Source organism: Paramisgurnus dabryanus, chromosome 8 (assembly GCF_030506205.2).
Source record: "Paramisgurnus dabryanus chromosome 8, PD_genome_1.1, whole genome shotgun sequence".
Taxonomy (NCBI): Eukaryota; Metazoa; Chordata; class Actinopteri; order Cypriniformes; family Cobitidae; genus Paramisgurnus; species Paramisgurnus dabryanus.
The window spans coordinates 40,404,866-40,423,748 of NC_133344.1; the positions used below are offsets into that span (position 1 = coordinate 40,404,866).

Sequence of the window (18,883 nt, forward strand, 5' to 3'; positions counted from 1 at the left end):
GCTCAAGTTCAGAAACGTGGAAGACACTGCGCTTGCGTCGCGTCGCACCTAATTCATTGAGAAACAGCTGAGCACGCAAACGCACACTGATAGGGAGAGACACGACGTGCTTTCACGCAAAATGAAGCCAACGTGTTGATGGCTCAGAGCATGTTATAAAACGTATTCTTAAAATCCACATTTCTGTTTTAATAAATGCTCATAGTAAATCATAGCATATTGTCTAAAACATTAGGTAGCACATTTGCGACCCATTAAGAATTAGGGTCGCAACGGCAGTTCAAAAGGTCGCATATGCGACCATTTTGGTCGCAGTGTAGCTCCCTGAAGATGCGCAAAATTACATTATTTTTTCCCTTGCTTTTCAAAAACCAGCCTTCAGCGCCCAAAAATTTTGTTTGCATGCGCTTTCAGAACCTCTGCCTGTCTTTGACTTTTAAAAATCAATGTCATATTAATTTTTAATACTTTAGCCAATTTCAAACTTTTTTAGGAGCGACCCTAATTTAAAGAAATAAAAATTATGCGACCCACCAGAGGGTCGCGACCCAGGGTTTGAAAACCACTGCCATACATCATCCGGAAATGTGACGCTCCTTACCATGTTTGAAAGATTCAGTTGCTAGCTAAGAAGCGGGAGGAGTTGATAATGATAATGTTGGTCTTGTCTACATCACCAATCCCAGGAAGTAAACTGTTAGCTACAACCCGTGTGCTTGTTGTAGTCCAAGAAAAGAGATTTACGTTGGAGATGATAACTAGCATCATCGTTTACTTTGGGGTTTGTACTTTTTGCATATGGTTAACATGTACCAATACACACTTACACACCAAACTAAATGTAAAAACGTGAATCAGACAATAGGTGCTCTTTAAGGGAAGTTACTTGATAAGCTAATTGGTGTATTTCTAACGTATACAGTCAGTTCGTAAGAATATTTGGACTATAAGATCACCACCAATATGAACTATAAACAATGAACTATTATAAACATAACAGCGTGAGATTGCTGTAGAGGAACTCGCTACATCAAGCAATAAGCAATTATGTAAAGCTGTGCATCACTTCTTATGCTGTGTTGATGTAAGTTTGCATTTGCTGACTTGCATTTCAATGTTATTTTTTGCTTCAAGTATGCTACTGTTAGTACTGTTTACTTGACTGCTTCCCGTTTTAAATCATAAATACCTTTTTGTTTGGTTAATAACACCAACATTTACCTATTAATCATATTAATATGTTGTATGAGGAAGCTAAAACAATAAAAGACTTTTACAAACACATTTTTGAAGCATCGGAAATATAGTCATCATTATCGTCAAAAACGTAAACATTATCCCGATATGAATCACACTGTCAGGGTTTATTTCTGCCTATACACTATCTCTTACATATGATTGAGATGTTAATTTCTATCATCAATAACTCTTAATTCTCATTGCTTGAGATCTCATTTAAAGAAATTTTTTACGCAACTGCTGGTTGTTACTGTAGATGATGGTTTTGACAACTAATTTGTTTTGGACAAATATAAAAATATATAATTTACAAAATATATGGTAGAGTCAACACAGGGGTGTGTTTGTGTAAGCATGTCTGTATGTCACTGTGAGAATGTATGGTTATGGGGTCAGGTGCTCTCTGGTAAGTGGCCCACTAAATCTCCCAGCATTCTCCGGCCTGTCTGTAAGGAGATCAATACTGTGTGTGCAGTCATCTCAGGCTATCCCTAACCGCCACTTTATACAGCTGACCACAGAAATACATGTGCAGTTCATATTTACCCGTTCAGGCACAAAGTTTTTGTGGTTTACCTCCTCCACTTGCACTGCGGGAACAAACAAGCATTCATTCATCTGCTTCATGTGATGTTGAATTGATGCATCTGTTCATCAGTTTTCTTCACAAATAAATACACGTATCTTAACTTACTTAAATGTTCGTCTTGTAAGTTCCTGATTAAAAATGAACATGTGAACAAAAACAAAAGCTATTAATTATTATCATTAATATATGAAGCGACGGATAATAATTGATTATGATGGACTTTTTACGGCCCTGTCCGTCAAATGACGATGAATAAAAAAGTCAAACGCAAACTTGCATGTTAAGTTAAGTGTTTTCCATGCAAGGTACTTGTTCCCATGATGTTCACGTGCACACAAAACTACTGCAATGGTATCTCAACGTTTCACAGACACGATGAAACATTGCAAAAATATTCTGAAACTGCTAAAACGTGATGTCTGGAAATGCAAGTTTCAAGATATTTGGCTCACCAAAGATTACAACGAATGGCTTATCAGAGATCCAAAGTACCATCACTTCGCCAAGTGCTAAAACTTCTGGTTACTTGAGCCTAAGATCATTTTGGCATACAGTATAGGATGTACTGAATATTCAGTTAATGCAAAACCGAAATACAATAAATAGAATATCAGATTTCTGTCATATGGTTAAAAATAAATGCAAAATACTGTTTGATACATGAATCTGTAACAATATGTCTTACAAGGTAACACAATGTAACCTTGCTCCCACTTGAAATGTAGGGCTGTGCAAAAATATCGATACAGCTAACTATCGTGATACATTTTCCCCAGATAGTGTGTCGATATTTCAATCTCTACTATTAATATTTAAAAAAAACCATCAAATCCCTCTGTGTGCGTCAAACGACCTCCTCCTCTGCTGTCCAGTTTTCTGTTATATACGGCCATTCGGCCAAAGTCTTAGAAGTTAGCGGGAGTGACAAAATGGCAAAAGATTTTAAAACCCCTGCAGCTTTCAAAGCCGACGTGTGGAAGCACTTTGGCTTTAAAAAAGTTTTTTTTTTTTTTTTTTTTATTCAGCTTTATTTTTTTCTACATTTTTGATAAAAAAAGAAAAAGTATTGCAATGTATAGCAACATGTGACGTATTGTATCGCATCGCCATGTATCATGATATGTATCTTATCGTGAGGCCCTTGCCAATACCCAGCCCTATTGAAATGTGTCCCCATATTACGTTTTTGAATTTGAGGGTATTGGACCTGAAAAGTTCTTGAAAAGTCCTTAAATTTGAAGTTAAACAAAGTATGGTAACCCTGATAATCAAAAAGATGTGTGTGTTGTGTTTCGAAGGTCTCGCTCCTTTCACCGGAGGTCCCGCAGTCGCAGCAGAGACAGACTCGGCCAGCACAAAACCAGAGACAAAGACAGGACACGGGACAAAAATAAAGACAAAGACAGAGAGTCAGAAAAAGCCAAAGAAAAGGAGAAACAGAGGTAATTTTTTTCGTCTATTTCTCACAGACTGTGCCGACCTATCATTGCATCTGTTTCACGTGTATGTGTATGAAATTGATGTATTTTATATGCAGCTGAGAGTTTGACTAAGTTGTGGGGTCGGCTCCATCAATCCAGTCTGATATCTTCCCTTCAAACTCGGTGTCTACACCATCCCGCTGAGCGACTAATGTATTTTCTTTCTTTCTCACTGTTGAGGCAGCTTTATCTGCTCGGTTTGATGCAATTTGGCCTCTCTACCCAGATTACCATGCGGGTGTAATATGTGTGAGCAAGAGCTAACTGCATTTTTATCCTCTCTGTCCTCTTTGCCCCCCTCCCAGGGGCACCACCTTAACTCTGCCCTTATGTGGGACAGCCTAATCTGATTGGGGAAGCTCCTATATGGTGCTGTGCTGTCAGTCAGGTTGAGTGGCTTGTCCCACTGACATACAGGTGCTCGCTCCAAATGGAGAGAGAGAGAGAGAGAGAGAGAGAGAGAGAGAGAGAGAGAGAGAGAGTGTGTGCGTGTCTTTTCATGTACCAGCATAAATTTACATTCAATACGTAAATGTTTATTTATTTAAATATGATATACATTTTAAAATAATAACAATAGCGAGGAAAAGATATGATTACAAACATACAGCACAGTATGATATTTTTGAGCTTGATTTACAAGAAGTAATAATAACGCAGTTTTTAGAGGTCTTCACGGGTCTGCTAAGATCTGAAAACCCAAGGTCCGACCGGAGCAGATTCGGGTCTAAAAGCTTCACATGTAGCCCGGACACGGGTCAGGTATAATACTAGCGGCATTTGGTAATTTAAAATTAAATGTGCTTCGCCGAACGGACCCGAAACGACACAAACTATCTTGCATTGAGTCCTTTTCTAACCCCCCCTTTGTTTGTCAAGAGTACTTACGACATTGTGTGTCTGTTGGTAGGTTAATTTTTGACCTGACCTCACCTGTCAATCAATTTTGAATGCACATTTTAGCTTGGTGTCGTTGTAAATGGAGCAGTGGGACAAATTGGATGCAAGGCCAACTGGGTTTCTTTCTGTCTGACTGGTGTGTGTGGGGCTGCAGACTGCACACACGCCGGTGCTGTTTACATTCAGGTCCAGTCGGATAAAAAAAAAATGGGACTGGTATGGGTCGGACTTTGGTCTAAATTTCTTGGGTTATTCTCGTCTTTCTTTTGAAAAAATAATAATTATGCAATCATATGATGGGTCAAAGATGGACAAACCCAACTATGGATTACTTTAATCTATCGCTATCTGGGTTAATTGTGTACTCTATCTTATGGGTAGTGCTATTTTTTTGTTGAGTTGGTAAACAATGACCAAACCTGTAACCCAACTAACTGGATTATACAAGTACAACACTTAAAAAATAACCCAAATATATGACCCAACTGGCTCAATCAGCGATTGGGTAGAAAAAAATTATCCAGAACTTGGGCAGAATTAAGGGCAGTAGATGACATCACTTGTGCGCTTTGGTAAACTTTTCGATAGATCATCAAGCACATGCAAAAGTGTTTAATTTTTTTAATTTTTGCAAATAAAAATGGGTCTATTCATATTTTTCTTTTTCTTTCTGTATGTTTACTGTAGTCCTATTTAGCACATCTTGATCTTTTTGTAAACAAGAATACTTATAAGCTACTTTTGCATCGTTTGGATCAGTACCATGCACCTTAACTCGTCTCGCCTTTCTTTCATTTTGTTTTTTTATTGAGTTGAGTACCGCTTCGGTGGCTGGGATTATAGGCGTGTTTTTATTTTTGCCCTGCCTACTGCTGTGACATTATACCGTTTGTTTGCCGTACATTTATTTATTTGTTTCAGTCTGTCACAAAATCAAAATTGACCACCACAAATTGATGTTTGCACATCGCATTAATCAGTACCTCTGTACAGAAAGTGTCATGTGAGACAAACACCCGTCAGTCGACACACACCGCTAATTCCTTATTTAATTTATATTAATAAATGTTGTGCTTACATTCGGACATGCTGCATACATGCAAACTGCAAGTCTGTGGAAAACTATTAAAGTGCGCTATTAAACCACCAAAAATCACACAAAAAATTCACTCACCACTTGCAGATTTAGCACATTATATACAGTATGTACAGGCCATTTCTCTGCTTGTTTCTGTCTGTGTGGCTTTTCCAGTGCAACAGTGACATCATCAATTGCCGGTGACAGTCGCAAATATTAAACATGTGAGGACTGGAAACATCTGGCTCTTAAATTCTAAATCTAGAGTCATTAGACAACACGCACTTAATGATTTTATCTTATGACTATAAACAAAGACTGAGCACAACTGGAAAAGACTGGGCATGATCAGTTGAAATTACCAAAATACATTCATAATCCTTAGGTGTGTCCCCAGCCTGTTGAAGTTGAAAAAGCATAATATGACCCCTTTAAATTTAATATGGGCAGCTACAGGTAGCAAAAGGAGTGTTGAAGCGCCACCAGCTGGCAGCATGAAGTGTGTCTTGCTTTAAAAAAAATGTTTCCATAATGCAGATAAATCAGCTTTAAGTATTTTTGCACGTCACTCTTTTAGTTTAAACCCTGTTTTGCTGCATTCAAGGGCATACACACATTTAAAGCACTTCATGATACCTGTTAGATGCGGGAATGGCATTAAGAAATAATTTAATGAAAAATGTGCATGCACTTTGACATGAGGACACACACAGACACATCTGAAGCCATGTGTGAGTTATTTGCATCCAGGTTCCAAAGTGAGTGTGTGTGTGTGTGAGGATCAAAGGGGGCAGCGGTCGAGGTGGGGGGCTGACACAACCACGTGTGGTGTTGTTTTCATGAAAGATTTATGGCACCTCTAGGATGACAGCAGGCTTCTTGACACCTTGCACAACATGTTTCCATGCAAAATTTATTTAAAAGGACAAAACATTGTAAAGCAATCCTTTCTTCCTTCACCAGTGCCAAAGGCTAAACAGGTTAAGTCAGGGTGTAGATATTGGTATGATGAAGAAAGAGTTGCCTGTTTTATGTGCTAGTTTTTGGGGTAAGACAGATGTATGTGTTTTATCCTGCTTTTGAAGAGATGTTTGCACATGGAAAAAAAATTATGAAAATTTAGATGCATGTCCCCGACCTCAAGCATTACATAATTCAATTAAATTTTTTATTTTATTTATATAGCGCTATTCACAATTATTTAATTGTTTCAGAGCAGCTTTGCATTAATAAAAGCAGAAAAAAAAGAAAATCGGTGGACAACAAAAGTAGCACAGTACAGCGGATAAGATTAAACCGTACTAGCGAGCGGAGTAATAATGTAACGTATAGAAGAGGGTGCTAATTTAAGCCGATGTCAGCAAACTCCCTAGGGGTTTCCTAAGTCACAGATAAGAAAATGATACTTGATGTTGAGGGCACATAGCACAGGGTTCCTCAATTAGTTTTCAACACCAGCCAATCACAAAGTGGGGGGGTCTACGCGTTATGAATTAAATGTTTTTACATCTAACGGGAATAGCTGCGTGATGAAGTGAAACTAAAGGGTTAATAAACACAAACTAAAGCAGATGTTGAAGAACGTCAGGCGAACAATAATAGATAGCGCGAAGATTGTAAAAACTGATTATTTCCCACTATTAATGACATTATCTTAAAGGAGTGTAAATTCTGTAGCATGTAAATAATGCACGTACATAAAGTGAGCAAGAGCGCTCAACAATTATATCTAATCAACAGGCACGTGAAACCCTAGCAGGTTGCTCAAACAACAAAATCACCAGCTAACTTACTTTAAATTTGCAAGAACTATAGACGAATGCAATGACAGGCTTAAAAAAAACCAAAACATAAGTCCATTTATAGTTCTCACGGATACGTGTTTTATCAACTGACTATCCTTCAGACATGACGGACCACGTCTTTATCTCATTTCCCCGTGTGGCACGCGTGCACGCTCGCGGCGTGAAGCGCATCCACGTTATTCTCTGAGATGCACTTGACTGCCTTTTTTGCAGCGAACGACCTAGTTAAGGCGGTAGGGTTTCCCAGCTTAGGCGGGCCGCCCGAACTGAAAAGTGCTGTGGGAAACCCTGCCAATTACAGATTGGTTAATTTTTCAGATTAGAAAATTAGGGGCTACTGTCGCTTTAAGATCGTGTTCTGCACGGAGTCACATATACTGTAGCCTTTTTCGCAAATCTCTTCACTGCACATGCAATCTATGTAACGTTTATGCTTGCTGCTGAGAGTTTTTTACTTGAGGTTAGGAATCACTGACAGGACAATTTTGCGCAAGATATCTAGATTGTCAATGACAAATCACTACTGATTGCTTCCTGTACAGTTCGCGGCTTTGTACGATCACGAGTAAAAAGTACCAGGACATCTGTTTGTAATTGTATTGATGGCTCAATTGGATTGAAAAGCCCTTATGTAAACACCTTAATCAGTACGATTGAGGTCGATTGGATGCAAATTTTGATCGTATTGAAAGGGGTGGTGTAGTCTGATCTGTGTTGCGATCATCAGGAGAAAAGTATGAATGCAAATGCGTGAATCGTAGTATTTTCTCAATCAAATGCAAAAATACCTTGTGCACATGCGCTGAAGAATTGTGCTCAATTTCACGTCTTATATTTATCTCTTATTTACTTATCACATGATTCATGTCACAGAGGCATGCAATATCAAGGTAATGGCAACACACATTAAGGTAATGGGGTCACACACTGTACACTCTACAGGGTTCATGTGTACTTTCATAACATTACATAAAACAATAAAAAAAGCTTTGTGCCTTTCAAAATTGTGGTTTTATTGCCTATATCTGAAAACTTTTTAAGAACAGCTTTCTCCATCTCAACTTTGACTTTGTAGAGCGTGAACTTGAAGAGAGATGCTGTGCGCTGCGTTGCCAAGTCCTCTGCTTTTTTGAGTACTTCAGATTTGGGCTACTTTTAAAATGTTTCAGCGAGTTGATTTTTTTTTGCGGGTTATAGATGAAAGGATTTTGTTAATTAGTTATTGGTATTTGGGCTGTAAATAGTTCTTGGGATGCTTTTGGGCTAGTTTTGAATATCCATTGGGCTGGTTTTGATACGCGAGTCAGGCAACCCTGGCTGTGCACTTGAACAGATGTTTGGATTATATAGAATGTACATGTAAACAAAGACTGTAATCAGATTGCAATGTTAAGGGAACTTGTAAACGGTATTGTTGTAATCTGAAATCGGATTAAATTCAGTCAGATTTTGTGCATGTAAATTTAGCCAGTGGTAAATTAAACCAAAGTATTTTCTTACACTGCAAGTGTGTCTTAGGTTTTAAAGAGTTGTTTGTCAAATTCAGTAAGGATGTATCTTTAGTGTAGGTAATTGCAGCTGTTCATCTTAAAAAGTCTGTTGTTTCTGTGTTAAGTGTGTTAGTTTGTGAATGGACATAAACAGTCTCTTTGTCTGTATGCGTGTGAGGATTGTTCTGGCCACAGCTAATCGCAATAGAAACACCCCGTGTGAGAGCGAGAAAGCTGGAACAATCCAATTACTGGCCTCTGTAATCTGGTTAACCATTAGGAGGTAGTTAAATCATGTGCGCTTGAACGAGACTGGTGTTTCTTACTTACAGAAGTGTTTCCAGGCCTTTAACATAAACATTTTATCAGTCACAACAAGTCTTGTTTTATGACCTTGTTAGGTTTCATTCGTTTTATTGGTGTGTGACACACGCTGTCATAAACACAAACATACACACGCTCCCAGATTTGGCCCTAGAGCATGATGACAGAGCCCAGGAAAAATCAAATGAAATCCTACAATCCAATTACAATTATCTGCCCCTCACACTGAGCAATGTAGTCACCATCCATAACAAACTCGTATCTAATCGCTACCGCCTATGTACAGCTCACTTTACCACTTCATGGGTATTATAATTATCCTGTTTTTATATTCATTTATGTCCTCGGTTTATTTTAATTGTTGAATTAGGTAAAAAAGCTATAGAAACGAAAGAGAAAAAAAAATAGATGATTAACATAAATTTTTAATTTCTTTTAATCATAATTCTAACTTAAAATATGGTTACATTTCCACTGCCTTTTCAAAGTTAACAAATTGCGTTATTGTTTTGAGTTTTTATAAATTAACTTATCCACTCTGTGAAAGTAAAAGTTGACTTTAAAAAAATATTGAAAAATTCCAGGTTGGTATAAAGTGATCACAATAAAGTGATGTTTTTGCACGATTAAGGGATTTGCTGTTGTGTGTGTTTTTTTTTTTAAATGGCTTAAGACAATATTAATAAATGAAGATGGCAAGATGCACTGTTGAAGGATGTGAAGTTTGTTTATTTATACTGTACAAAGTCCTTTTCAACTTAATATAAATTTTATTTATATAGCGCTTTTCGCATATTGGGCTGTTTCATAGCAGCTTTACATGAATAAAAACAATAGAAAAAAAACAGCGGAGTACAGCGAATTTAACCGTACTAGTGAGCGGAGTAATAGAAGAAGAAAGTACTAAGTTAAGCCAATGTCAGCTGACTCTAAAGGGGTTGAAAAAAACTCTTAGGACAATAAACACCATGTGGAAAAAAGTATTTAGGAGAAAAAAAACATTGAGAGACAGCCAGACTTAGCTGATCCTATAAGATATACTATATATTGAATACTGTATTATACAATTAAAAAATTAAAAGTTAGAAGAAGGCTTTCTGAGGGTAATCCATGCAGTGTTGTCAGAGAAATATCCATATTTTAAACTTTATAAACTTAAATAACTACAGGGCTCCCACGGGTTCTTGAAATCCTTGAAAGTTTGTAAATCTGGGGGGAAAAATTCAAGGCCCTAGGAAGTTTTTGAAAATATACATACATACATACATAGATACAGGTCATTGAAAGTGCTTGAATCTATTTTATACAAGAAGTTTTCTGGGGGGGAAAATCCATATAATTCCCTGTGTAGTGTAGGATAATATCATAACAATTCTAGACTTTTTAAGCACACATGCTAAACTGTTTGCTTTAAATGCTTATATCTTCTGTATGTGAATGTTGATTCATACCAAAATGCTTTTTTTAATAGTTATGTTTGACACATTAAAACGTCTCGGGTTACGTATATAACTGTTGTTCCCTGAGAAGGGAATGAGACACTGCATATCCCTTGCCATACTTCATGCGCCCTGTAATGCCATCTTTGGCAATATTTCAGATAGAGATATACTTCCTGACTCCCGCATCACCCTGTCTTTGTCGTTAAGCCTCACCATTGGTTGAATTTGATATACACATTCAGACGCACTTACCCCTGGAGGCATCACCAAAGTGTCACTGCAGTGACGCAGCGCGAGTTCCCTCGAAAGGGAACTGTAACAATATATCTTAAAAGGTAACACAATGTAACCTTGCTCTCACTTTAAATGTGTCCTCACATTAAGTCCATGAATTTGAGGGTATTGGACCTGGAAAGTCCTTGAAAGGTCCTTGAATTTGAAGTTAGCTAAGGTGTGGGAACCCTGTAACTAGCTTTCGAAACATTTTCTAAAATATCTTAAAAAAATGATGGACATATGCATCTCAGACGGGTGAGTAAATCATGGGTTTAAAAATTATTTTTGACCGAACTTTCCTTTTAAGTGGCCAAAATTTTGCGACCAATGGATTGTATTCTGATAGTAATTCTCAAAGATATGGAGGTGCTAGGGCATTTAAGGCTTTATAAGCAATATTTTAAAATGTATGCTATATTGAACTGGTAACCAGTGCAAAGATTCCAGAATTGGATTTATGTGATCACACTTTTCATATTACACTGGGCATGATGAAGCGACGCGATAGTGAGATGCGCTGGGATAAAAACCCATTTTTTTCAAAAAAATATGAACTTGTTCACAGTTTTATTCATAGTTTTTCCAGTGTATGCAAAATATGATAGGGTTATAACAACTGGCTCACCTTTGAAAGACCCCACGCCTACATCATCTGTGGCATCACTATCTCCTCCCTCAAGGCATCTTTCTCCAAACTGGGCTTCTGCAGATTTTTAAATTGGCACCCCCCTGATGTTTTGAAACCCCTGTATTTCAGCACCTGTTTTCCATCGAATGGGGTTTCAGAAAGCGCCATAGTCAACTGTGGGAGGTTAAAGTTCAGAAAGAGGAAGGGTATTACCTAGGCGCATAAATACTGCTAATTTGCACAGCAGAAACGTATACAGACACACTGGTGAAATGGACAGCGATGCTGAGAGCAGCAATTACATCAGTAAGACTCATGCTGCTAAAACTGAAGAGCAGTGTTGATGATACAATTTTACATAACCAGACATAAAGAAAATTTAACATCTTCATCCATTTCATTACATATTTGTGATGCTTAAAGAATTCATCCACAGGATATCATTACTATATGGCTTGTAAAGCTGAACAAGGCTTTCTTCTCCCCACATCCGAAAACACACCACATCTTTCTTGCCATTGCTAAGTTTTGATAAAACAAAGCTGTCGCGTGCAGTGACTTTTTACTGGAAGGAACAATGCTAATGAGCTTTTCCAGGGGAAGTGCCCATAAAAGGAATATGGGGTCAATGATACGTAACGGGTACTAATGTTCAAAAAAAACATTCAGAAACTTGTAAGAAAGAGGAGGCGTGAGTTTGGCCCAGAAATACTCTGTCACATGCTCAACTGCTTTTTTGACACTTTGCATTTGTTTAGCATGAGGATTACAACTCTTTAACTTTAATAAGTGTTAATAAGTCAGAATGCATGAAATAGCATGAACCCCCTCCCACCTTTAAGTTTATGCTGCATCAGGGAGCTCCTGCTTCCATCTCACATCAGGGGGACACTTAAGGGCGATTTATAGTCGTGCGTAGGTCCTACGGCGTAGCAGCGACGGCGTAGGTTCCGCGTCGGTTTTCATTTATACTTGTGCGTCGCCGTCCGCGTCGACGTGCAAACACACGCGAAACCGCTGGTTGGCAGTAATCACGCGTGTAACCGCAGTAGCAGCAGAAGTCGTCACAGAAGAAGAAGCTAAGCAAGTTAACCCACAAACGAAGACGAAATAGCAACTTGTTGTGTATAATTTGAGAAGACCAGCAATGATGGAAGTAAATAAACAGCGACTTATGTTGCAGTTTTAGTTAAATCACTCCTCAACTTGGCTCATCTTTGTTTTCACCGTCTCAAACGGAAATACCTATGACGCAGTTTTTTTACCTGACGGGAGGGGTTCTGGTGGACCAATCACAGAGCTTGCGGTCCGCGTAGAGCCGACGCGCTGTTAGAAATTTTGTGAGGTGCGCGTCAAGCTACGCAGAGCTACGCACAGGCTACGGATAGCCTACGCCGTAGCTACGCCGTAGGACCTACGCACGACTATAAATCGCCCTTTAAACAACACTTTTGTATTTCCTGAAACAACAATGAAGGTTAAACAGATATAAGATTTCCAAGCATTATTTGTCAGAGCAACTCATGCAGATACAGTAATGCAGAGAAACACTCGAAACTGATGACACGCAAGCATATTAACCAGCCATTCAGCAGTCTGAATTTGCACATATCTCTCACATTTTGTGACATTGCTTCAATTTCCCTTTTTAACCCGGAGGAACCAAATTGGCTCCTAACAATGCAAATACAACTTGTTTACATTTATAATAGAGCCCGACCGATAAAGGATTTTGAAGGCCGATACCGATACAAATGTTTTAAAATCCGATATTCCGATATATCGGACGTTTTTTTCTCCCAGAAACGCACAGTGGCTAGACGCCTAAATCTGGACCCCACCAGCAGCTACAGGTTCAGAGCGCTTTGTTTTCATCTGTTCAATCTGTTTTTTTTTTTTTTTTTTTTTTATCAGCCATTATGAATGCCGATACTGATAGTTTGGAAAATGCCTAATATCGGTCGATATATCGGTTGGGCTCAAATTTATGAATAACAATAATATATGTGGTTACTGTTTTCAGCTATAACCTGTATAAATCCGTTAACATCTCAAAAAATGCACTACCAAAAAATGACTTTCTTACTTAGTGATCTTTAAAGGTGCAGTGTGTAACTTTTAGAAGGATCTCTTGACAGAAATGCAATATAAAATACAAAACTATATTATTAGTGGTGTAGAAAGACCTTACATAATGAACTGTTATGTTTTTATTACCTTAGAATGAGACATTTTTATCTACATACACGAGGGTCCTCTTACATGGGAGTCGCCATTTTGTGCCGCCATGTTTCTACAAAAGCCCTTAAAGGACAAACGTTTTTACTAAGTTGTTTCCGACGATAGCTACCTTAGCTTCTCTATGCGTTTTGGTAAACGGTGGACTGAAACGTTTGTTGCATTTTGCAACCTCACCACTAGATGCACTAAAATTTACACACTGCACCTTTAAATCAAGATGTATTTGTTTGTTTTTTTGATTATTAAAATGACCTTAGAAAATAAGTCTAGTTTTTAGACCAAAAATATAAAATTTTACTGAATTTGTACTTAAGACAAGCCAAAAATCTGCCAAAGGGGTAAGAAAATGTTTCTTACATTTTTCTTGAATTAAGTGTTAAAGAAAAAGTTTTTTTCTTACCCCATTGGAAGATATTTTTGTTTGTTTTAAGCACAAATTCACTTAAATGTTATGTTTTTTGTCTAAAAACTAGACTTATTTTCTTAGGTCACATAGATATTTTTACTGAAGACAAGACAAAAATACTAAGTTAAATTTGGTTTTTATTTTCTTGTTTATTTCCATTTTCAGTTCCAATAATAACTTTGATTACACACAAAAGTAGGGGTGTAAATCGGACAGTTAATCCGATTCGATGCAATATCGTTTTTTTTTTTTGCCAGCAATGCCATTTTTGCCGATATTAATTCAAAAAATTATTCTGTGTGAATATGATTTGATCCAGTTCGATTAATTTAGCGATATTTTTATATTACGTGCCAAGTTAGGCAGTTACATTTTAACTTCCAAATGCAATCAAAATATATAACATGAAAATTGAATTAATCTCTTTTTAAATGGCAACATTTCTGTCCCAATTGGAACATTTACAACAACCAACTAACAAAATACACTTTTTTTAAAGAAAGAAAAATAAATAATGAGGGCCAAAATGTCACATAAAATTAAGCTTATGGATGCAACAGTCAAAGTCTTTCAGTATTTTGTGCCAAAATGTGCAATAATGACAATTGCTGAGGTAGTTTAAGAAAACATTTAATTAAATTTAAAAATAAATTAATATATAAAAAATAACAACAACATCAGATCTAACAGCCAAACAAGGGCTGCAGCGGTCTTTGAGAGATGTTTCTTAAAAAAAAAAAAACTGATCAACTTATAAAAGAGGACATGAGAGAGGACACTGCATTTTGCATGGACAATATCACCTTCAGTGCTAAACACACGCTCGTCTTCTGTCTCTTTCGTATTGTTTTCACTGCTACAACCGCTTTTGTTGCTATATCGCATTCACTTGCTGATGCTAGCAGACGAAAATAAAAAAAAATGTGCATTTTGGCGGAAAAGCATAGATGAATGTTCTGTCAAAATTAAGTTACCTCAAATCCATTCTTTATGTGTGCCATCGTTAGAAATAAAATCGATGTATCGATCCATGCCGATGTTGTTTCACCACTAGGCACGCATTAAATAGTGAATTTTACTTGAGTTTACACACTTTGTTAATGCTCACTTAAATGTTGCAGGACATGAAATCACACCATGTTGGTTTTTATGAAATATGATGCTGTGAGGTTGAATTCCTGATACCATTTGTGCAAAGTTAAACAAAGTTTGCTAGATTTCACTGTATATGTAATTATATCTCTGTATAACACATGTAAATCACAATTATGTGTTATATGTTGGATTTGTTTCAGTCATGTGCTTTTTCTTTAAACACACCGTCTTTAATGTCGTTGTTTTTATTCATCAGATGTTATATAAGCAGCTTGCATGCACGCGGGTGATTTGTCTCATACTTTACGTCGATGTTTCTGTAGACGCAGACAGATTGATGAAATCCCTCAATGCGTAGCAGCTCTGAAAATGTAAGAGCTGTTAAAAATGTCATTAATTTGTAGCTGTACACATGGTGCCAAGTTTACCATTCAGACTGAAGTTGATAAATTACAAAGGAGAAAATGTTATGACTTTCACAGCAGTCAGTTTGCCATTTTCACCAAACTGCCCTGTGTTGATGTGAACATTCGAAAAGCTTATTTGAAGTAATGTGCACATGTGTGCACTTGTAACATTTAAATAGATGAATTGCATTTTTTGGGGGTGGGGGGGTGTTTTTATATGTTCGCTATGGAATTGTAGAGTAATTTGAGTCTCAGTATATATCTTCACCCCAGAACGTCCGTGTTTGATTTGCTTTGTTTCTTCCACAACATCAGTGTTCTCATTTTTAGAACATACTGTAAATTATTTTAAATTGTTTTGTTGCTTAAAAAAGCAAATGCTTCATTATAGCCAATTTGCAGAAAATCATTTACCTTCTTGAGGTATCAAACTAATTCACAAAAAAGTTTTTAGGATCACTTGAGGTGGTTTTTGACTTATGTGAAAAAAATAAAATAAATTAATGGGAGATGGAAACGCATTTGCCGAATAAATTCTGATTAGGGATGTCAAATTATGCAATTTCCTATATTCGATGATCATTTAAATTAACGATCAATCAATCGAATAATCGTTAACAGTAATAGTGCAATAAGCCATTACAGCAGTGGCATATAGCCAATGACATAAATGTGTGCGTAAAAATGCCAGCTTCCTCACGTCAATAAAATATTTTATTTTGTCTACTGTAAATAACATCCTAGTGCTTTTTTGCGACTTTCGAAAAGATTTGCATCATGTTTCGATGGAAACCCAGCTAGTATCTCAAGCGTTGTTTTCCAAAGCACTTTGCGGTTCGGGCGGCCCGCCTAAGTTGGGAAACCCTACCGCCTTTACTAGGTCGTCCAAAAAGGTTTCGCTGCACAAAAGGTCGTCAAGTGCATCTCGTAAAATAGCGCGGTCGCGCTTCACACCGTGAGCGTGCACGCGCCCCACATGGCAAAAATGTGAAGGATATGATCCAGACCGTCACTGTCTGGAGGATAACTAGCCAGTTTATAAAACATCTCGGAGAATAGCGCGGACGCACAGTCAAAATGGTCCGTCACCTTCTGGAGGATAGCCAGTTGATAAAACACGTGTTCGTGAGAACTGTAAGTGAACTTATGTTTTGGGGTTATTTATAAGCCTGTTATTGTATTAGTCTGTAGTTCTTGCAAAGTTAAAGTAAATTAGCTGGTGATTTTGTTGTTTGAGCAACCTGCTAGCTAGGTTTCACGTGCTTGTTGATTAGATATAATTATTGAGCACTCTTTCTCACTTTATTCATGTGCATTATTTACATGCTACAGTAGTTACACTCCTTTAAGATAATGTAATTAATAGTGGGAAATAATCAGTTTTTACAATATTTGCGCCATCTATCATCGTTCTACAACATCTGCTTTAGTTTGTGTTTATTAACCCTTTAGTTTCACTTCATCACCCAGCTATTCCCGTTAGAGGTAAAAACATTTAATTCATTCATAATCTAGTATGTGTTCATTTTCTGTCATAATTTCTTCAAAATTAAGTTTATTTGAGTGTTAATAAAAATATTTAAATTTTCATCATGACGCGTAGGCCCCGCCCCTTTGATTACACGTCCCCGGCAACATCCAACCGCCCAACCCAACCACCTTAACTAACAAATTTTCTGCGGGAAACCCTGTCAAGTAAGCAGTAGTTACTACTGAAGTTTACAGAAGAGAATCCTTGAACTTGCAACATGTTGATACATTAAACAGGTGATTTATAGACCTCCTGTCAGTTAAGAACAGGAAATGGGCACATGAGCCTTCCAAAATTAAATAATAAAAAAACATTGCCTGGTTTTGAATTCATCTGCTTCAGATTGCAAGGTTTAGAATTTGGTGTAAACAATTTAAATGCATTGATCTATAGTGTTTTCATAGACTTGGGTTCATGGTGATGGTTTAATGGTGTGGGCCGATACTTTCTTTGCAAAATATGGACCCTTTAGTTCCAACATGAGTTCACTGTATACAAATGACTTTTTTGAAAGTTTCAAAATGATTTGTGAGCTGAACTATTGAAACTCAAGCATGTGAAAGTGTGGTATAATCAGTGGACTGTACAGTGTACAAAAATATTTGTTGTTTAAACTTAAACTAAGTTACCAGGTTGAGTTAATTCACCTTAAAAATATAACTTAACTCAATAAAATGTTTTAACTAATATTTTTAAGTTGAATTAACTTGTTTAAGTGAAACCATATTTTTTACAGTGTACTTTCACCTTTCCTAGTTTTGATACTGTAGATTTGTTTTCACATCACTTAATTACGTTATCTACTTTGATATTTATTCAAAGTTGATTTTATGTATGCATTTAAACGTATGTACATTTGTATACATTTATGTTAAACATGTATTAAACATCATACTGTCAGCATTATTTAAATTTTAAAAACACCAAAGAACAGATGCCACATGGCTGCACTGCGCTTGGGGCCAGATTGGATTTTGTTTTGTCCCTCCTATGGAAAACGAGAATTGAGGGTCTTACTGTTCCTTCCAGCATTGGGAGAGATGTTCATAAAGGCAAATTTGAATCATGGTTCCAGCTATGAAAACCCACAGGCGGCCAAGCCCCCCTCTGCCCAGTACTCGGCTTCTGACAAAAACGGCTTTGTGACCACTTATCCTGTCTGTACGGTGGTGGGCGTGCGGGAAGATAATCGTTCTAATCTAGTTAAGGTTAAAGAGGGCCATGACTGAAAGCTGGCCTTACACACACCGATCTCTGCACATAAATCCCTTTTAGGCCAAGATGAGAAAGGTGTCATTTTGATTATTCAAACAGAAATCTAGCTGCCCTGTCTACTTCTAGCCAGCTGTATCAGACCTTATGTGATGAGAAAGAATAAGAGAGATATAGCAAAGTAGCTAAAAAGAAACAAGGTAAGGTATTCACCTTATTAGACTATGTTGAACATTATTTTGTTCTCAATTTTTTATTTATCTCGTGTGATTGTCACCAAACTTGGAATGCAAAAATGAACAGACCAAATTACTAAAATATTTTTGATATCTTATCCGGTCCATCTGTTTTACCATTGCAAGTGGAAAGGATGAGGGAGGGGTAATAGCACACCAATCGTAGTGCTTGTGATCTGCATAGAGTTGATGCGTGGTTACATTTTTAGGGAGGTGCTCATCAGGCAAAAAGTCTTTTCATAGGCTACGCCATACACTCGACGCAGAATTATAAATTGAGCTTTGGACATAGGTTTGTATGGGGGAGTCTGTAGCGCTAAACCACTTTGGCTGAACTGTTGTGTTTTTATCACAAAACTCTGTATTTATGTTTTTCTTTTCAAGCTGGGCAGCTTTCAAAAATGTCAAGATGTGTGCCAAATTGCATTTGCTATTCTGCGCAATTGGTAGTATAAATAGTAGTGTGTTAACACTGAAAATTTCGATTGGAATAACTGCATTTC

At 37.2% G+C, this 18,883-nt stretch overlaps 1 protein-coding gene across 1 annotated transcript in view; it reads left to right on the forward strand.

The window, feature by feature from the left end:
* rsrc1 (arginine/serine-rich coiled-coil 1) overlaps positions 1 to 18,883 on the forward strand; it is a 161,770-nt gene that overhangs the window by 44,879 nt on the left and 98,008 nt on the right. Inside the window, exon 4 of the mRNA XM_065281818.1 lies at positions 3,127 to 3,270. Coding sequence (XP_065137890.1) covers positions 3,127 to 3,270 — 144 coding nt within the window. The remainder of the gene's footprint in view (positions 1 to 3,126; positions 3,271 to 18,883) is intronic.